Source organism: Podarcis erhardii (assembly GCF_964252035.2).
Source record: "Podarcis erhardii genome assembly, chromosome: 7".
NCBI lineage: Eukaryota > Metazoa > Chordata > Lepidosauria > Squamata > Lacertidae > Podarcis > Podarcis erhardii.
Window position 1 is genome coordinate 9,875,885 of NC_138511.1, and position 21,520 is coordinate 9,897,404.

Sequence of the window (21,520 nt, forward strand, 5' to 3'; positions counted from 1 at the left end):
TCACACGTTAAAAACTTCCCTGAACAGGGCTGCCTTAAGATGTCTTCTGAATGTCAGGTAGTTGTTTATCGCTTTGACATCTGCTGGAAGGGCGTTCCACAGGGCGGGCGCCACTACCGAGAAGGCCCTCTGCCTGGTTCCCTGTAGCTTTACTTCTCGCAATGAGGGAACCGCCAGAAGGCCCTCGGCGCTGGACCTCAGCGTCCGGGCAGAATGATGGGGGTGGAGACGCTCCTTCAGGTATACTGGACCGAGGCCGTTTAGGGCTTTAAAGGTCAGCACCAACACTTTGAATTGTGCTCGGAAACGTACTGGGAGCCAATGTAGGTCTTTCAAGACAGGTGTTATATGGTCTCGGCGGCCGCCCCCAGTCACCAGTCTAGCTGCCGCATTCTGGATTAGTTGTAGTTCTGGATTAGTTGTAGTGGTAAAAGGCATCATTAAATTCGCCTCCAACTTGCATGTGATGGAGCTCACTAAAGAGTCTCACTGGTAGATGCCCCAAAGGGATGGTTGTGAATGCTATAACATTTATATTTCCATCTAGTTCCATCCATTTTGGCAGGTTGACAACTACTTTTAAAATACTGTTTTGAAATGATGTTTTCTTTTCAGAAACACAAGGTTAAATATATGTAATTAGAATATTAATCCCGCTGGATTTAAGCATTTGGGCAAAAGATTCCTGCATTGCAGGCGGTTGGACTAGATGACTCGTGGTTCCTTCTAACTCTATGATCCTATGATTTCTTATGTGTACGTCCTGTTGATTTAGTGGGAGATAAATTAATCATGGGGACGCAGATGGCGCTGTAGTGTAAACTACTGAGCCTTGGGCTTGCTGATCAGAAGGTTGGCGGTTCGAATCCCTGCGGCAGGGTGAACTCCTGTTGTTTGGACCCAGCTCCTGCCCACCTAGCAGTTCGAAAGTGCGTCAAAGTGCAATTAGATAAATGGGTACCGCTCCGGCGGGAAGGTAAACGGCGTTTCCGTGTGCTGTTCTGGTTTCGCCAGAAGCAGCTTAGTCATGCTGGCCACATGACCCAGAAAAACTGTCTGCGGACAGCTATCTCGGCCAATAAAGCGAGATGAGCGCCGCAACTCCAGAGTCGTTCGCGACTGGACTTAATTGTTAGGGGTCCTTTACCTTCACCTTTTTTAACTTTCATCATATTTCCAGTTAGAATCTGTGGAAGTTAAAAATGCTTGACTTTGTCTGAATTGTTCCTTGCCTATCCTGAGGGTGTCGGGTGTTAGCTCAAGAGTGCCTGGTTTTATCCAAGGTTGGTTGTGAGTGGACAGAGAAGTATAAATTATGGTTTTTGTGTCAACTTTTAAAATTTCTAGTAATTCCCATTGCAGAGCCCATATATACAGCTTTTCCAAGTCTCACTCCATGCTTTTACCATCGGCAGCCTCAATTTTCAGAAAAGAATGCGGTGGAGAATAGTGTGCCCACTGGCCTGCTACCTGCTATATTAATAAAAATATTTACATAATTTTCTATTTCTTGGAGCTAATTGTGCATTTTAGCCTGACATAGTCTGCGAAACAAATTGGCCACCTTTTGGTTTTTATTCTTTTTCATTTCAAAATATGCCCTTAACAAAATTAAAACTGTTAGCACTGAACGTAGGTGGAATGATCTTTGCTTTCAACTTGCACCTTTTGAATGGTGCCCTTAATCTTGCTCTGGTTCTAAGCGGCCTGCCATTCAAAAACAGTCATTGTGTTTCATAGTAGACTTGTGGTTGCTGCGTGGTCAGCCATGGCTGGAGCTGCTGATTGGCCCCATAGCAAGTTGCAAACAAGGCAGTAAATCTTCTGTCACCTGCCTTCATCTTGCACGTAAACATCAGAACCTAATCACTTAATTACTTCAGAGATTCAGTTGGCCTGTTAACAGCAAATGAAGGGCCACTGTTGAGATACAATTGTACTATTGAAAATGTTTTTTAATAAGTCGGATTAACACTTTAGTCTTGGAAACTGAAAGCAATTAGCAACAAGCTGGGATAGGGGTGTGTGTCTTTCTCTTAACATTTCCAGTTGACCCTGGGCAATTTCAAGCACAACTTTTCCAACTGTCGCAAGGTGGGCTTTTGTGGTGTTCCCTCCTCTCCCCCACTGTGGCTCTGCAGGAACGCGAAGAGGTCCCTGCTCAGGTCCGCTGAGAAGATTAGGAAATGCTTGCTGCACTTCATCCAGCTTAAACACCCAGAGAGGTTGAAAGCAGGAGTTGAAAACATTCCCCAAGGGCCCAGACAGCAGGCCGCCTTAAGCCTGGTTTTGCATACCCTGCTTTGATTTTCTACTTGCACCCTCCCTGACGGAATTCGCTTGCCTCAAACCAAGAGAATCTGTGTTGTAAGAACAGAAGGAACCTTTTGCTGTGTAGACCCTTCTTGCCTCAAGCTGGGTTGGATGGCTTGACTGATAGAAGCAGCCTGCCAAGGCAGAAACAGCTGTTTGCTGGATGTGTGCCCTCTCCCCACCCCAGCCCCGGGAGTAAACCGCCCTCTTTGCCGTTTGCTCAGCAGTTTGTTTTGCCAGATCTCAGACAACCCTTTTAAAGAAATGCTCCACCTGCCCTTAGCAGTGTGCTTTTAGGATCTGTCTTTATTCCCCACACGTATGCATAGTCTTCCAGTATGTGCAGATGGGTAAGATGGGTGGTGGTGATCTGGTGGAGATTTGTGATCTCAGAACCCCAGAGCACAGAGACTGAGCCAGAGTCAAGAGTTGTGGTGCTGTGTCTTCATCCCAGATCTCCAACTGCTTTTCCTTTGACCTCCTGAGCCATTCTAAGGGACACCCTCTGTGGTGGTGCTGAGGGTATCTACTGTGCTCCTTTTCCTTTTTTAAGTGCAGATGCCATCATGTCAATGAGAGCCTTTTGGTTACTGTGTTTTGACTCCTTGTGCCCTCTTTCCAGATAGCTTTGGCTTTGCAACACTGTCATTCTTTAAACATTGCGCACCGAGACCTCAAGCCTGAGAACCTTCTTTTCAAGGACAATTCTTTGGTAAGATGGAGATTTGCTACTTTGGGTGTTGTTAAATCAGCTATGCTGCTGGTTTGTTCAAATCAGAATGTGAAATGGCCACTCTCATTTTGCCCCAAACTCACATTACCTGTCCCTCCAGCCAACGGCAGCCCTTTCTGTCCCTGGGCCCTGTATGAGTTTTCCCTTTACCCCTCTGTATCCTTGCCCCTCTTTTCCTAGGCCTCTTGCTGCCTCCCTCCATTCTAACCATTTCCCAGCTCCCTAGTTACCGTATTTTTCGCTCTATAAGACACACCAGACCATAAAGCGCACCTAGATTTCGGAGGAGGAAAACAAGAAAAAAAAAAATCCTGAATCCCAGAAGCCAGAACAGCAAGAGGGATCTGGCTTCTGGGATAGCCGCGCCAAGCCTCTTCAGGGCAGCGGGATGAAGGCTCCCCCTGCCCGAAGAGGCAGAAGCCAGGAGAGGCGCTTCACTGAAGGGGCGCTGCGCAGCTCTCCCTCTTTGCGCAGTGCCATTCGCTCCATAAGACACACTCACATTTCCCCTTACTTTTTAGGAGGAAAAAGTGTGTCTTATGGAACGAAAAATGCGGTATTCTGTCCTCTCCCTTTCAGCCAGCAAACTCCTTGCTTCTTAGCTTCTTTACCCCCCTTTCTTCCCACTCAGGATCACAGCCCTCAGCGCCCGTGTGATCCCTGCGCCTCACCCCCAGTTCTTACATAATTTCTCTCGCAGAAGCCGTGCTGTTTTGTCCACCTTCGGTTGCTGAGTGTGAAATGTGTGCGCGAGGGGAAAGGTGTGAAATTGGGATTGAACCCGTCTCTCAAGTGTCCCTTGCTGCTTGCCTTTAGGATGCCCCAGTGAAGCTGTGTGATTTTGGATTTGCGAAGGTGGACCAGGGTGACCTGATGACACCACAGTTCACTCCGTATTACGTAGCACCTCAGGTAAAGGATGGATTCCACCAAGAGTGGTCCAGCTAGACCTCTTCTCTGGACATGGATAGAATTAACCTCTGTTGCCTGTGCTCTGGTAACCTTTAGGTTATATTACTGCAATGCATTATACGTGGGGCTGCCCTTGAAGATGATTGAAAACTGCTGCTGGCATAGAATTCGGCAGCCAGGTTGCTCACTGGGGCAAGGCGGTCTGAGCATTTAACACTAATCCTGGCATGACTGCATTGGCTAACCGTTAATTTCCTGGCCCAATTCAAAGTGCTGCTTTTGATTTATAAAGCCTTAATGTGGCTTAGGATCCTAGTACCACAAGGGCCCCTATATGAGCTAACCTGGACCTGTGATCATCATCTGAGACTCTTCTCTGTGTGTGCCCTCCACAGGAGGTCTGCAGGATAGCAACATGAGAAAGGGCCTTTTCAGTCATGGCTCTCTCTCTCTTTCGTGGAATGCTTGCCCAAGAGAGGCTTGCCTTTCGGTACCAGGCAAAAACATTTCCACCAGGCCTTTGGTTTTTAATTATCTGTGGTCTCCATGAATGGGTGGGATGTTTTAATCCTGCTTTTAAAAATAAGCCTCTCTTTTATATTTTTCCTTTGCTGGTTTTAATGTTTTTGTTTGCTTATTCTTAGAAGTTGCTTTTGTAGAAAAGGTGACTAATAAGTTTAACAAATAATCATAATTGTGGCATAGATCTTCCCAGTACCGTCAGACCTTGGTTCCCAAACGCCTCCATTCTCGTACCTTTCGGCTCCCAAATGCCGAAAACCCAGAAGTACATGTTCTGGTTTTTGAACATTTTTTGGATCCCGACCGTCCAGTTGTCGAATGTTTTGGAAGTTGAATGGTCTTCCGGAATCCGGATTACATTTGACAACCGAGGTTTGACTATACTCTGGCCTGAACTGAATGTCATCCCTTCCCAAATTTCTCTGATGCTTATATGCTGTAATGGAACATGAGTATGCACAGAACAGAGGTAGCACCATACGAATCTGCAGAGGTAGTCCCTTGGGCCTGGTTGCTGAAAATGAAACCCCCCAATCTAAACCTCTCTATCTGGGCCACAGGACTCTTCCTGTGCCACACAACTTTTCCATTGGCCATACCCATCAACAGCCCTGTTCTGCACCCTCTCTGTGTGCTTCTGCCTGGCAGGAACATGCCCTTGAATAATGCCTCTTGCTTGCCTGGACGGAGGCTGAATCTGTGGGCAGGTGGGTGTCTAGAAACATGCACGGCTGGTATGTAGCCTTGGCATTCTGAAAGGTTGTGCACCCATGCTCTAGAAGTCCCATCAGGTAGTTCTCTGTCCAGGCCCAACAAGCCTGAATGGCACTTGGGCAATAGGGAGTGCTAGTGCACGAGAACTTTCTGGCTGAGAGCCCTGACCAGAGTAGTTGCAATATGCAAAACATTACATATGCAGCACATATGAGCCTATTTTGCCGCTCAAGATGTTCTGTTCCTAGGCCCCCTACAAGACCGGGTGTCAGTGTACAAATCTTAGGCATTACTTTTGAGCTTTGGCAACCTGAGTTTTGGTCTCACATTAAAAATAAATAAATAAAATCTTGAGTTTTCTAACTCCTGTGTTGGTAAAAATCTGAAAATATGTCAGTAGTGCTTGTTGAAATTTTGGAGGCAAGAGGGAGGCCGAACAGTGTTCCAAGGGAATAGGGTTTTGGTGTGTTGTATAACTCCTTTGCCATTATAACTAACACAAGCAAAATAAATAAGCAGTCATTTGCAACCTTTTTTAAAAAAAAAAAAAAAAACCATTCATGGACTTCAGCTTTTATATGCCAGAACAATGACAACTTTTATTTGTTCTGAGATCTTTGAGAGCAGCATTGCAAGAACAGTTGACAGCTACTGACGTGAGAAGCTTACTTTTAAAAATTCCTTGTGTAAGCAGCATCAGACGCATCTATGAGCCAGTGTAACCAGCTAGCTTTGCTCCCTGCTCCCAGTCCTTGCAGCAGGTGCTGAAGTCTGGTTATGGTGAATGTTTCTTGATCACAAAGGTGTGTCTTTGATGTTTCTCTCTCCTCTTTGCTGTTAATGTCTAAAGATTGCCCATGTTCCCCCTCCACCCCCCCGCAGGTACTAGAGGCACAGAGAAGGCACCAGAAAGAGAAATCTGGTATCATTCCTACCTCGCCAACGCCCTACACTTACAATAAGGTATGCTTCTCAACCCAAGTGTCCTTGGCTGTGTTTCAGGAATACCCAGCAGCTGTCTTTCCATTTGCCTGGTTTTTCATGGGGAATTTTATGCCCGGCACAGAAGATGGTGGCTGGTATGGAATTCTGCTGTGTTAAACACCAATTTTTTGTGGTTTGTTGTTGTTGCTTTATAAAACACGTTTTCCCCTCTAGGTTAGGGAAATGACTTAAACGTTGCAGACACCAGCTGCAGAAATCAGTTGAAATGATTTTAGAATGTTGTATTATTTTACTGTTGTTAGCCGCTCTGAGCCCGACTTCGGCTGGGGAGGGCGGGATAGAAATAAAATTTTATTATTATTACTATAATTGTGTATAGGGAAGAGGGAGTGGAAATATGTGTCTGCATGATTACATGCCATTCTTTTGTGACCTCCAGTCAGTTTCCTGGAACTATGTACACCCTCGGTTATATTTCTCCTCCCACCATCAAGCTCTTCCTAGTGTATATTAAAAACACTCTTCTGCCACCTGTTTGCATTGTACGAGAGACATTTGTGCAGAAAAAGAAAGGGGGGACTCTGTTGTACGCATTGATTTGCCTAATGCAAGACTTCCATTTGACTTTCCTCAGTGCAGAGTTTGTCTCTTTCTTCAGTGTGGAATATTTACACAGCCACATCTATTATCAGCACTAATCATATTTGAAAGTTGCTTTTCTCACTCAAAGCAACTTGTGCTAAAATGAGTTAAGAACATCTGGTGCAAGTCTAAAAACACAGCTATACAGCTAAACAAATTGGGGCTTACTGATTGCACCCCACTAAAAGAGACCACAGTGCATCCCTTCAAAGCAAGGGTAAAAGCTCGGGTAAAGAGAAAAGCCTTTGCCTGGTTTCCAAAAATAGATAAAGACTGTGCTAAGCATGCCTCCTGGGGAGAGCATTGTGTAACCAGAGGACTACCACTGACAAGGCTCCAAGCCTCCAAACCACTCATGGAGGGGCACATAAAGAAGGTGCTTAAAGGTAAAGGGTCCAGTTGTGGCCGACTCTGGGGTTGTGGCGCTCATCTCGCTTTATTGGCCGAGGGAGCCGGCATACAGCTTCCGGGTCATGTGGCCAGCATGACTAAGCTGCTTCTGGCGAACCAGAGCAGTGCACGGAAACGGCGTTTACCTTCCCGCCGGAGTGGTACCTATTTATCTACTTGCACTTGGACGTGCTTTCGAACTGCTAGGTTGGCAGGAGCAGGGACCGAGCAACGGGAGCTCACCCCGTCGTGGGGATTCGAACCGCCAACCTTCTGATCGGCAAGCCCTAGGTTCTGTAGTTTAGACCACAGCGCCACCCGCGTCCTTTGGGGGTGCTTGGGGGACCCTTATTCCTTCATCCCAACCCTCTCAAGTCATGCTCCATACAGAGTTAAGATTCCTTTTTATCCTTCTCCCAGAGCTGTGACTTATGGTCCCTGGGTGTCATCATTTACGTGATGCTGTGCGGCTACCCACCTTTCTACTCTAAGCACCACAGTCGGACAATTCCCAAGGACATGCGGAAGAAGATCATGACAGGGAGCTTTGAATTTCCAGAGGAGGAATGGAGCCAGATCTCTGAAATGGCAAAAGACATGGTGCGCAAGTAAGTCCCATCACCAGTGGGTTGTGCAAAACTCTCCCAGGTGGGTGAGTCATGCTGCCTGTAGTGCTTGTTGGGGGTCACAGCTAATACAAGCAGGTGGAGGCTTCCATTCACAAAGTGGCTACTTCCCAGGCATAAATCGGTCTCTGCCACAAGTATCTTTTACCGGGGGGAAGGTGGGTATGGCTTGGCCGAAATGGTCTTGTGGGCCAAATGGGAAGGTCCTAACAAGGCCCACAGGAGAGGTTTCCTATTCTTTTCCTGCACAATCAGAATGTGCTCTAAAATATGCTTAAACACTTTCCTGTGGTGGATTGTGTGGGACAGTATCAGTGTCTTGGCCACTTCTAGGGATTGATTATTTATTTATTTAAATATTTATATACCGTTGAACCATGAAAATATATCTCGGCGGTTTACAGCAGTATGAAAACATTAAAAATCATAAAAAGTTTTAAACAACAGATGGTTCGCTATTACCTTCTTAATGAGAAAACCCACACTCCCCTGCCTGGTGCATTCCAAGTTTTGTTGGACTACAGCTCCCGTCCCTGACCATTGGCCGTGCTGGCTGGGGCTGATGGAAGTTAGAGGCCAGTACCATTTAACACACAGGGCACCAGGACGCAATGGATGTCGCCTCTCTGTAGGTGTTTATCTCCCGAATTGACAACTTGAGCTCACTCTGTGAAGGAGGATGAAGATGGTAATCGGAGAAGAGCTGCTCAGGGTTTTATGAAGTCTAAAGGCGCACTTAGAAAAATGGAACAGGATAGGAGTGCATCTTTTAAGGAAAAGGGTTTGTGATTGATGTTTCTAACTCCTTAAACTCCTAGGCTGCTGAAGGTGAAGCCAGAGGAAAGGTTGACAATAGAAGGTGTCCTGGACCATCCTTGGCTGAACTCCACAGAGGCTCTTGATAACATTTTGCCCTCTGCCCAGTTAATGATGGACAAGGTTGGTACTATTTTTGGCTTTCCTAAATCGATTGTTTTTAAGGATGAAGGAACATTGGTCAGCAGAAAATTATCCCAGCCCATCTGCTTGTCTAGGCCAGTATTTGCAATGGCGATATTCTCCCAAGCGTCTTGTGAGCAAGGATAAATACTTCTCCTCTTTCTTTCTTTTTAATAAAATAAATATTTTTGCCTTTATTAACATTACTAACAACCCAAAAGTGTGGTAGCAGGCTATTGCATCATATCACACACAAAGCAAACAAGCAGTAAATAGTAAGAGAAAGAAATGGGGACACATCCATATAATTCAAAACATCCACATTTCCTGAGCTGGCATGGATGGTGAATGTTGAGCTTCTAAATCTGAAGCAAAGGAAATAAAACTCCCCCAGATGAAGTAAAAGTGTTCTGGATCCCCCTGGAAACACATGGTTTACAGGTAGGTTTTTCACACATGATGTAACTTGTCCTCATGAACACTGGAGTGTTAGTCAGCTTGCGCCATTTGCTGTTGCTGTTGGGGAGAACTGGACCCAAGAGGTGTCCCTCCTGTTGCTGTGTAAAGTTGCAGAGCAAAGATTCGTAATCCTAGGCGACCCATATGTGGTGCTGGGCAGGTTGCAAGGGAAGGAAATTCCAGAGCTGAGGGACAGCCACTAAGGCAAGCTTCCTCAACCTCGTCCCTCCAGATGTTTTTTTGGCCTACAACTCCCATGATCCCTAGCTAGCAGGACCAGTGGTCAGGGATGATGGGAACTGTAGTCTCAGAACATCTGGATGGCCGAGGTTGAAGGAAGCCTGCACTAAGGTCACTCCTTTGAACACCCTTAAAGTCCTGACTAAGCACAGGACTCTCAAGAGGGGATGTCTTAAAAGCCGAGTTCGATTTTAGGAGAGGAGGCAATCCTCTTGTGCCTGCTGCTCCCTCCCCCCATGGGCTTTGGATGTCAGAGCCAGGGCAGACACTGGAGCACCGATGGCAGTGTGGTTCTAATAACACATCCCTGTTCAAAGGCAGGTTGTCACATTCCCTTGAAGCTTCCAAAATGATGTTGTTTGACAGCTGACCATGCTGTTACGGAGCCCACTTCCAGGAGATCTGAAATTGTTCACCCAAGCGCTGTCTGTCTGTGCTGTTGACGGAAACCTTGCATGGCAAGTTCATGCCAAGCGCTTTCTAGTTAGAGGGTTTTGTAAATCGCTCCCTCTTGTCAAGAAGTAATCTAAATACAGTGGACACTTGGGTTGCGAACGTGATCTGTGTGGGATGCACGTTCGCAACCCACAGCATTCACAACCCGCAGTGGCACGTCTGTGCCATAGCTGTCAAGTGTCCCTTATTTGAAGGGGCAGTCCCTTATACCAGCACCATGTCCTGCTGCTGTCCCTTATTGATGGATGTCCCTTAAATGATGTCCCTTAAATTTCAAAGGAAGCAGCTCCTCTCCCTCCCTCCCTCCATGCCGGCCAGGGCGGAGGGAGGCTCCAACTGTGTTGCTTGGCTGTGTTGCTCACCCAATAAGAAGTCTAAGAACGACTGGGGGGTGGAGCTTGCATGCCTTGTGTGTGGCTAGTTAATGCAAGCTGAGGAGGTTTTTGAATGCTGGACGCCATTTTGTTGCATGTGCTGCTGCAAACTTTGCAGTGCAAAGCCAGGCCAGGGAGCCATCTTAAGCTGAGGCTGCATAGGCCTTGTGGTGCATGTGATTCAGATTCTATTCAGTTGAGCCTCTGGTTACAAAGTTGGTTGGACAGTGTTCTCGAAGCTACCAGCATGAGTTTGACCAGACTGCAGAAGGACAGGAAGACTGGAGTGCCTGGAACAGGTGAGGCTGCAGGTCCCTTATTTTGGCTGCTGGTCCCTTATTTTCAAGGCTGCTAGTCCCTTATTTTCAAATCTGTAAGTTGACAGCTATGGTCTGTGCACGTGTGGGTTGCGATTTGGTGCTTCTGCACATGCGCAAAGCGTGATTTAGCGCATCTGCGCATGTGCAACCTCCAAGACCCGGAAGTAACCCGTTCCAGTACTTCCAGGTTTCGGCCTGTCTGTAACCCAAAAATACCGCAACCTGATGTGTCTGTATCCCGAGGTATGACTGTATTAGGCTGCTGAGTGATCATTCTGAGCCAACCTTATTTTGGGGTCTGCATCCCTTGGGGTGGCTCGCATCTCTCTATGGCCTTCAGGAAGCAGGTGCTGACTCAGGCTTAACACTCTTCTTGCTGTTGGTTTCTGTTATCACTTCTATGCATTAATTCATAACCTGACTTGTGACTTCTTTGCCTCCCTCTTCTCTCTTGCCCCCCGCCCCGCCCTGATTGTACCAGGCAATGGTTGCTGGGATTCAGCAGGCACACGCAGAGCAGCTGGCCAACATGAGGATCCAGGATCTCAAAGTCAGCCTCAAGCCCCTCCATTCTGTCAACAACCCTATTCTGCGCAAGAGGAAGCTGCTGGGGTAAATATCCCAGAGCAAAGGCTACAGGAGGGGGCAGTACAAGGACAGGGGAAGGAAAGAGCTAAATGCTTATTAGGGAAGAATAGTGAGAGAAGCCTTGCAGAGTGGGGATGGGAACTCGTGGCGTTCCGGACATGGTTGGACTCCAGCTGCCATCAGACCCAGTCAGCATGGACAGCAGTCAGGCATGAGTGGGAATTGCAGCCCCGTACCTGGATGGCCACAGACTCCAAACTCCCGGCCCCCCAATAAAAAATCTGCTAAAGCAAGAAACTTGTCCTTGAGAAGGAGCTGGCCTGTGTGGCCTGTTTGAAACACACAGCAGGCACCGGTCTTGGAGGTCTTGTTTAGGGAATCTTTTAATGTTTGATGTATTACAGAATTTTAATATTTTTTTGGAAGCCGCTCAGAGTGGCTGGGGAAGCCCAACCAGATGGGCAGGGTATAAATAAATTATTATTATTATTGTTGTTGTTATTATTATTATTATTATTATTATTATTATTATTATTATTATTATTATTATTTATTATAGTATTCCACTTCTTCCAGAGCAGGGATGGGGAGCCTGCAGCTCTCCAGATGTTTTTGGGCTCCTGGCCACATTGGTCCCAGCCACAAGTCCCCCACTGCTATAGCAGAGGAGCTGGGGACCTGCCCAAAAGCGGACAACTGGGGCTAGGGAAGTCATGGGCATTGGGGGTTGGGATGGTGTCTTGCTCTTGAGGGTGGCTCCCTTCTGTAAGGAGAAAGAGTTGCTCTGAAGCTCTTCTTGCAGCCCTGTTGCCCTTCAAGACAGTGAAAGGGAAGAACAGCAAAGGGAAGAGGAGAGCTTTTTTTAAAAAAAAGAAGGGAAAATTGTTTTACTTTCAATGTCTTCATCATAATCTGCAGTAATGGATGCATGATGCTGTTGGGAGAATTTCTTCACAGCCACTAAATATGTGCTTGGCAGGAAGGAAAATTGTTTTTCCTTCAACGTCTTCATCATAATCTTCAGTAATGGATGCATGATGCTGTTGGGAGAATTTCTTCATAGCTACTAACTATGTGCTTGGCAGGGAGCTGGAGTGGTGGGGAATCCCAGAAGATGGAATAAGTGTAGAAGGAGGGAACAAGCTCAAAGGCAAGGAATCTCCATCTTGGTCGCTCCCTTACCTCCGGCACAAGCTTCTTCATGGGCGGCTAACGTCTTTCTTAGGCAAAACAAGAACCCAGAACTCACACCTGATATTAGCTGAAGGAGGCTCTGGGAGACTCTGATGCTTGGGGCACTCACATTTCTCCCCTGTCTCATTACAGAACGAAACCGAAGGACAGCGTGTATATCCACGATCCTGAGAACAGCAGCGAAGACTCCAATGTCGCCCTGGAAAAGCTCCGTGACGTGATTGCCCAGTGCATCCTGCCACAGGCTGGTAAAGGTCGCAGATTTTAAGACAAGCTGTGTTTGTGGGAGAGGGAGATGTTGGGAGGGCCGCAGGTCGCCTGTGCTTTTTCCAACAGCCACAGTTTGCACGTCACACTGGTTTACAGCAACGGTACATGCAGGTCCCGCTTACCGAAAACAGTGCATTCCCTGGAAATCATTGGTTAGGCGAGCGTTTGCCTAATGAGTCCATGATTTCCATTATGATACAATACAATACAATAATCTTTATTGTCATTGTCCCATACAGAACAACGAAATTGAAAAATCTAAATAAAACATTCAAAACCCAACAAGTCTGTTATCCCAGCTATCCCAACCTGGTTAGCCCCCTAAAAACTCTGATACCCCATTTTTAAATACAGTATACTCCCATAGAGACTCCTTACACTGCGTTTAAAACCAAAATCGGATTTGGGTAGAAACTGTTTCTCAGGCGACTAGTCCTAGTCTTTATAACCCTGTACCTTCTTCCAGAAGGCAGAAGCTGAAAGAGATAATTTCCGGGGTGCATACTATCCTGCGCTAACTCTGCAGCTTTCTTATGGCACCTGGAAGCATAGATTTGATCCAAGGTGGGAAGAGTGCCCCTAATTATTCTCTCCACAGTCTTTACAACCCTGGACAGCATTGGTTTTCCCCTGACCATGCAGCTCCCAAACCACACACACAGGCCATAAGTTAATACACTCTCCACAGTACAATGGTAAAATGCCATCAAGAGAGATTGTTTTCCGGAGGATTCCATTGTTTTCTATAGGAACCTTTCTAATCCATGATCTCTCCCACCCCCCTTCTCACCATGGTTTCTTCCTAAAATGGCTGCAGCCAAGCAGCGAGAAAGAGAGACAAAGGAAAAACAGATTTGTCTTATCTCTCCTGCTCCCTGATTTGTTTGATCTCGCTCTCTGCTCCCTCTCTCTGTGGTTGCTGCACCAAAATAGCTGTCTTTGATCAGCAAACAAGTACAGAAGTGGGCAAGGTGTGGCTGTTTGAATATCTGAATCGGCCATGTGTATAACAAGATTGGGGCATCATTCTTTGTGTTCGGATAAGCAAATATGCGGATAACAAATGGGCAGGTAGCGAAACCTACGTGTATAATATCTCACAACACAGCCAGAGTAACAGTGCGGCAGAACATTTACTGGAACGAGCTAACAGGAAAATGTAAATTGTCTGTGTGAGGGATAACACAGGTGGGCTTCCTTCAAAACAACATTTCATAAGTAGGGCACCACAACTGAAAACTTCCACCCCTGTTGATTGTATTTTCTTTATCTAGAAATGGAACTCTCGTTACTGAGTGTTCACACATTAAAGTTTTCTCTCTATTTGACGGTGTGTATCTGTTGTAAGGACAGCTGTGTCTGGCCCAGTGACCTTGTCAAAGGCCTAGACTGGCCCTATAGCCCAAACTATCCCTCTGTCTCCCTCTACTGGCCACTTACCATTTCACCACCACTGACATGCAATTAATACTGGTTTCTAGACTTTCCCAGCATTCTGCTCCGGGAGTGGAACTGAAAAATAATGCATATGTTACGTCCCACTTTTCTGTCTTCAAAAACAAAAAGGCAGCTAACAAAATGTTTTTTTAGAAAGCCATTAAAGCAAGTTAATGTAGCAAGTCCTCCGGGTATAGGGTGGTATAGAAATTCAGTGAATAATGATGATAAAATACTACTTTTACATGCGGTGAGATATGCTTGCCTTGGAATCCACCCAGAGCAGAACACGGATAGTTAAACATATATTTAATTCAGGAGCGTAACAGTCAGAACAAGCAGCCTTTATATCTTGCGTTAACGTTGTAGCTCTAGTTTCTTGATCTAGCATAACTTCAGTTCCATAATGGCTATTATAATATATCCCTCACCTCATTTCTCTTTGTGTGTGTGTCCTTCGCAGCCACTCTCTCCCCCCTCGCTGTCATTTCCCCAACAGACAGACTCTTACCTGCCAGCCTCAGTCCCCGCAAGGCTCCATACCATTCCCCTCCTGTCAAATCATTTCCTCACTTGCTCTTCTGTCACAGCAGCTCTTAGCCACGTGTTGGAAGGCCGCCACCAACACGACCAGGCAGGCCTTGTCTTAGGAGCATTGCATGACAGGTGCAGTGATTGAAAAGGCCTTCTGCGAATAGCCACACAGCCTGGTGCTTCCTGGTTATCCAGAAAAACCAAGGGCACCTTTCTTTATGGTTCCTGCCCTCCTGCCTGCACATCCTTATAAAATCTTGATGCTAGGCTGGTGCCTTTCTGAGTCGAGGCCCTCATTCTTTGGAATTTGCCATGGGGATGTCAGGCCAAGCTCCTTCACTCCTGGCATTTAGGCACCTTGTCAAAATGCACATCTTAGGCGTCTTCTTTACGTTACTGGTTCTGATCTGATTTTAACTGTTGTTTCGTTGCTGATTTAGTATTTTTAACTGCAGGTCGTAAGCTGGTTAAATAAAAATGGGCCCTTCTTCCACCATCTCCCTTTCACTTATTCCCACAGTAAAACTGGTGATGAAAGGAAGAATAGTGGTAACTTGTGTCCCATCCCCCCTGCCTTTTCACTCCATGTTGAGCAGCTGGGGAGGTGGGCAAGCACTGCAAAGGGATGGGAAAGAGCAGAAAACAAACTGGGGAATAAAAAAAAGAGCTGTTAAAATCCATACAGAAAAGTCAGCTCCAGGAACGGGCAAATTCCTAGTGTGTTTCTGCTATATCTTTACAAACAGGAAAGTGCAGCTCAGCCTGGTTAACTACAGCAATTATTATTATTATTATTACTATTACTATTATTACTATTATTACTACATATTTACACCCTGCTTTGCTCCCAAGTTGGGACTCAAGGCGGCTCACAACATAGTAAAATACAAAAAAAACAAAACAAACAAACAAAAAAAAAACCTAGTACAAAACGATGATTGAAATACATCTAAACACATTTAAAAGCCAACCATTAAAGTAGTTTGTCCTCACAGTGGCCCAGTGGTCAGCATCATCTTGGTTTCCAAAGGCCTGTCTGAATAAGAAGGTCTTAATCCTGCCGGCAGAAGGATAACTAAGATGGAGCAAATCTAACCTCTCTTGGCTTTGTTGGATTAATTGTACCTCTCAGGTAGCTTCACTGGATTACGTTTATGAAGGAGCAAATAGGAAAACTTTCCCTTGAGAGGCACTTACTCAAAAATGGACTTGAAACTTAACAGGTTTTGGATTGTGGCTTTTCTGGATGGCAAGGACCCTCCCCACTGCAAACAGCCAGTGAACCCCCCAGTATTCCCTCTCCTGAATGCCTCTTATGTGATTTCTAAGATGGGGCAAAGTTATGGGACCTCTGCAGACATCAGAGTTACGAGATCTGTGGCCTTGTGCATTCCCCTGCCCATTGAAGACCCCCCCATACTTTTATTTTGGGGTTGAACCGCAGAACATTTGATGCATCTGCACTGCTGTGGGGTGGGGGGTACAGTTGCCCTTCTCCCCCCGTCTGTGCAGCCTGGCGTGGGCTGTGAGGGACCCTCCTGTGACGCTCTTCCCATTCTGAAACAGGTGAGAATGAAGACGAGAAGCTGAACGAGGTGATGCTGGAAGCCTGGAAATATAACAGGGAGTGTAAATTGTTGCGAGACACGCTGCAGACCTTCAGCTGGAATGGTAAATATTTCTTGGCATTAAAAAAGAGCGGGGAGGCCAGCCTCAAGAGGCCTTAAGCACTGCTGAGCGTCCCTTCTGCCCCACTCTCTGGTTTCCCCAGCCTTGATATCACCTCCACTCAACATAATCTGTCTCATGGAGTTGTGAAAATAAAGAGGGACGTTCCGTGTATGCACTCTTGAGCTCCTTGGAGGTCAGTCAGGATCCGAATGTGATAACAAGAGTCGTGTGAAGCTGCAGCTCTCTGTCCATGCTCAGTGATGGCTCTGTTATCGCCATACTGAACTGTTTGCAAAAAAGCACTTGCCAGCTTTTGTTAACTTCAGGAACTGTTGCAAAGGCTGAAAAGGGCCGTCCTTCAAGTTCTGCTTAGAACCAAGAGACACCTCCTCTGACTTGATTCTTTGCCTGGCCTATGGTTGCATCAACACATAATGCTAAGCCATGGTTTGTTTTAACCATTTGCTCTGTAAACCACAAGTCACCCTTCATATAGGCAAAGAAATCATAGCTGCTTAGCCGCTGCTGTTGCCTTGTGCCTCTGTAGCTTGGTATCTGGAGTGGGGTGGCTAAGCAAACCATGGTCAACCAGGGCTGTTCAGTTCAGACACAGTGCCAAACCATGGTTAAAACCAGCCACAGTTTGTAAGCCAGCAAAAAATCATTGCTTCACATTTTGGTTTGTTGCCAGGAGGCAAGCCATGGTTTCATGTCGTATTTGAACTAAGCCAATGAATGCATTTGATAGTGTCTTTCTTTTTCCCCATTTCACCAGTTTGGGACTAACCAAGGTCATGTCTTCTATTTTAGGCAGAGGATTCACAGACAAAGTGGACCGACTAAAACTTGCAGAAATTGTGAAACAAGTTATTGAAGAACAGACAAACTCCCATGACTCTCAGTAGCTGGAGCTGCCTATTCTTAACAAAGCAAAAACGCCCCTCCTTTTTTTTAACCATTTGAGATTTCTCCTTTAAAATGTAAAAAAGTATTTTTATGTAAATTAATAAATCACAATTATTTCATTTAAATTTTCATGCAGCTTGAGAAATGCTGTATAGATGTAGATAACGAGAATCATTGGTACTGTAATATTTTTTTAAAAGCTCAGTTCCTCAGAATATATATATATATATAATATAATTTTTATGTACCGTTTTAACACATGACTGTTAGACGGGGCAAATTATGATTGTCTTCTTTTCAATAACCAGATGCTGTCTTCTCTCCCTCCAGCTGCCTGTATCAAATAGTTAACAGCCTGTATCACTTAGCCTTGTTCTATCTCTGCCCTTTGCATTCAGCTCAGTAAATTACTTGAACTTAGCACTGAAGGATACAAACAGCATGATTGTCCTTTGCAACTTTTCTTCCAAGGCAGCTGCTTTGATGGCAGAAGAGCTGGCTGTGGAGGGGGACCCAAAGAGCCTCTAGCAGAGGTAGCCCTGCTGCTCCTGGGTCTCCCCTCTTCCCCACCCACCCCACTTCTGAAGCTGAAAAAGGACAGAAACCGGCCCTCTAACCTGGATAGGTTGGTTTTCTTCCTTTCCTTTTTTTAAACAAATTCATTTAACAAAGATCTGTACATATTTCTAGTTTTTTATCTTACGACACGTTTGCGTTTTACGACTTGACGGATGACGGTTTTATAGAATTATTTTGGTACAATCCCTTGTGCCGTTTAGCCTGTAAAGTGCCGCTTCAAGGCTTCTTAGGAGCTGTTGACTTTTCACGTGGATACTTTTTCATTGCTCACTTACTTCTGGGATTGTTTACACTTGGTTTCCTGAGCCATATTGCCTCATCAGTTGCTATGCTCCATTTTTTGTCCTTTTACCGCTATTTAGCTCATTGCTCACTAGCTGCCTCTGCCATAATTTTGTGTAAGTCAGGACTGGAACCCTTGCCTAACAAGGATGCTGTCTCAATGTGTAACAGCCTTTTTCTTAGTTCTTTCCAACAATTCCCAGTGGAAAGTATTAAACTGATTGGTAAATTTTCAGGCGGGTGCCCTATTTTTTTTTTTGCTTTCGGTCTTCAGCGCTGACAGCTGGGCGATCAGGCTGGTAGGAAGGTGCGTCAACAGGCCACCCTCCATGCTTCTTCACAGCTAATAAATTGGGGCAAGGCGTAAGTACAAAACCATGAGAGCCAGTGTGGTGTAGTGGTTAAGAGCGGTAGTCTTGTAATCTGGTGAACCGGGTTCGCGTCTCCGCTCCTCCACATGCAGCTGCTGGGTGACCTTGGGCCAGTCACACTTCCTTGAAGTCTCTCAGCCTCACTCACCTCACAGAGCGTTTGTTGTGGGGGAGGAAGGGAAAGGAGAATGTTAGCCGCTTTGAGACTCCTTAAAGGGAGTGAAAGGCGGGATATACAAATCCAAACTCTTCTTCTTCTTCATGATCTGACTTGGACACTAAGAGCACGCACTAGGAAACTATTGGAGAAGCCCTTCTCTGGACATACCCACAAGCCAAATGTCAAGAGAAGATGGGCCTTCTGAAGTCTTGCTCACAGCAGGATTATATTCACTGACGCTGTGCAGAGTGAGGTTCATAGAATTAGAATTGGCCCAAAGGGTCGTCTATTCCAACCTCCTGCAATGCAGATGGAGGCTTCTACTTACAAGAGCAATGCTGAAGTGGAAAAAAAGGCTCTTGGATGCTCTTCAAAATTTCCAGGTGAGGTGAATCTTTACCACCAGCTTGTCAACTGGAATTTACTTCTGTGTGGGAACATCAAACTATCCAGAAGCCAATGTCTCTGGTCCTGTTCTCAGTGAAATAAACAGTAGCGTCTTCCCTTTCAGTATTGTTCTGCTCTGAAAATTGGCACCCGTATTCTTCAAGAATTTGACACACACCTTTGTTTTCCTCGATTTCTCTCCCCATGGAGGGCATTAAGAGTGACTGGCTTGCAGTGGTGTGATGAAGAACTCGCAACAGTGGTTGTCTTGCCATTTTCTGCAGAAATTCTGTGACAACTTACATGTGCAAAGAGTAGACTGTGGCGAAACAAGTGTGGCTTTGAGGCTGTTCGTAAATTCCAGTGGCTGACCCCCTCCCCGCTAGCATAAGCAGTTCCCAGAATGCTCTGCTTTCACCACTCTGGTTAACAAGACCTGGCAACTCTTGCCAGATCCGTCACTTTGAACAATAAGGAAAAAATGGATTAGATTAAGGTTAGTATGGCAACTTGAGGTTGAAGATCAAATGCTGTTATCCCACCCCCTTTATTACAAAAGATTAATTTTATTTCCTTAATTGTTTTAAGTGGGTTTATTTTTTTTAAAAAATGCCTTGTTATGCTTCCAGCATATCTTATTTTAAAGGAGGTTAAATGACTGAGATCTCTGGGTTGGTTTTGGTTCTAAGTATGTGTTTCATAATACAATACAAGGCAAGGCAGATACTGGATAGGAGTTTTGCTTTCAACGGACAAGTCCATGGGGAGTAGGTTGCTGAGGAAGAATTCTTGAAAATACCAACAGCCCACTCAGTAGCTCAACCACTAAGCATGTGTAGAACTTAGGCATGGGTATTTTGTTTACTTCAGAGGAATACTCGCACAGATTTGCCGTCACTTTTGAAGTAAACTAGGGGAGCCCTTGCAGGAAAGAGAGCTTCATACATACATAGGAAACCTCTGCATCAGTAGCTGTTTTCTGAGTTGGGTGGACAGAAAGCAGTAAGCAAAATGGGACAAAATGAGTTGTGCAACCTTCTGTTTTTCCACCCTGGCAGTGCTTCTGGGATAATGCATTTAGAGCCACCTTCCCCAACCACGTCCTCCACATTTTTTGGACTGCAACTTGTATCATCCTTTTAAAAAAAAATAGTTTTCATTTTCTAATATGCAAAAAGCAGTAATAGCAATAATAAAGGAAGCAGAGAAAAAGTGATCTAAGAAAGGGAATGGAATGCTATGAGGTGAGAGAAGGGAGTGGTAGTACTCCAAAAACAGCACTATAATTCCAGACGATTGTCCTTCATAAGCATATTATCCAAAGGAATCCCTGAGGTAGCTGCCAGTTGTGTTCCTTTAAAGTATGATGCAATATAAGGTTTTAGAAAAGCTGTCCTTCGCTTTCGGATTGCGCAGGGTTCAACTGCATTTTGTTATAATTTTGTTAAAGCAGTGGTCCAGATCTGGTGGTACCAGGAGTCTTGCAAGTCTCCTGCAGCTGACTTCCAGCGTTTGGCCGAACCAACTTGACAGCTGGCCATGCTGTGTGGCTGACCCAAGTTGTAGTCCAACAAATCTGGAGGGCATCAAGTTAGGGAAGGCAACTATAGAGGATTTGTGTGTACGGAAAACTTCCAACTTTCCCTTTGGCCAGAAAAAAACCTGTTTGCAAAGGTACCAGATTCAAAGCAGCACCTGCCAATCATTCGTGGAACTGGAAATGCCAGGTGGGTTTCTTTTTTTCTGATGCAATGTTTTCCACATTTATTTTCCCTGTTGGAATTTTCTCAGCAACCCCTCACTAAGGTGGGCATCATGTTCCCACTAGCTAATATGAGCTTGTCTGGTTTGTTATTCAGAGTAGCAGAGACTTGTCCAGGAAAAGGGAGTTTGTTCTGAGGCTGGCTGGCAGCATGGGTGTAGCTGTGAATCCTAAATTCAATCGTCGTTCTCTCAAAATCTTCTTTCTTCACCATTTCAGTGTGTCTTTTTGTTGTACCATGGTTCAGTTCGGTTCTCTTCCCCTGCCCATCAGTATTATTATATAAATGTAAATATTATGCATTGGTGTACATAAATAATTTTACTAAAACTTTTAAAAGTATCTGGCTCTTGTTGTTTTTGTTTTTTAAAAAAAGTTTTAGAAATTAAATTGCAGATTAGCATTTTAGCAACGGGTATGGTCTCAAGATCAGTCGAGTGCCCTCATGGCCAGATAGCCAGTTTCCTCACCCCCCAGCCATCTTCTGCATGGCAAAATTGGGCAGAGTAAAAAGTATTTCTGCATTTTGCAGAATAATGAGGTCTGTTGCTAAACTCTGCCAGTTGCTTCCCATTGCCCATGTAATGCATGCAGAGCTTGTTGACATTGGCACTTTGGCTTATGAGGGTGCAGATCTAAATCAGAGGTGGGGAACCTGTTATTTCCATATGTTGGTAGACTCCCAGTTCCTATCCACCCCAACCTGCAAGGGCAGGTATATGATAGAAATTGGAGTCTTAGAGATCTCCCATCCCTGGTCTAAATGCTCTTTCCATCACAGTTTTGTCAGTTGC

General features: G+C 45.4%; 1 protein-coding gene and 1 long non-coding RNA gene across 3 annotated transcripts in view; both read left to right on the forward strand.

The window, feature by feature from the left end:
• The window catches only part of MAPKAPK5 (MAPK activated protein kinase 5), a 28,408-nt gene extending 10,802 nt beyond the window's left edge, over positions 1–17,606 (forward strand). The window contains exons 6-14 of one of the 2 annotated variants that reach the window (XM_081868486.1): positions 2,940–3,025; positions 3,863–3,958; positions 6,077–6,157; positions 7,592–7,779; positions 8,616–8,736; positions 11,067–11,197; positions 12,500–12,621; positions 16,175–16,279; positions 17,090–17,606. In XM_081868486.1, the coding sequence (XP_081724612.1) occupies positions 2,940–3,025; positions 3,863–3,958; positions 6,077–6,157; positions 7,592–7,779; positions 8,616–8,736; positions 11,067–11,197; positions 12,500–12,621; positions 16,175–16,279; positions 17,090–17,184 (1,025 nt within the window). In that variant the 3' untranslated portion in view covers positions 17,185–17,606. The remainder of the gene's footprint in view (positions 1–2,939; positions 3,026–3,862; positions 3,959–6,076; positions 6,158–7,591; positions 7,780–8,615; positions 8,737–11,066; positions 11,198–12,499; positions 12,622–16,174; positions 16,280–17,089) is intronic. The other variant, XM_081868487.1, reaches the window with a different exon arrangement.
• A 1,538-nt stretch (positions 17,607–19,144) lies between these two features.
• LOC309345508 overlaps positions 19,145–21,520 on the forward strand; it is a 70,093-nt gene continuing 67,717 nt past the window's right edge. Inside the window, exon 1 of the long non-coding RNA XR_014158270.1 lies at positions 19,145–20,872. This is a non-coding gene — a long non-coding RNA (uncharacterized lncRNA). The remainder of the gene's footprint in view (positions 20,873–21,520) is intronic.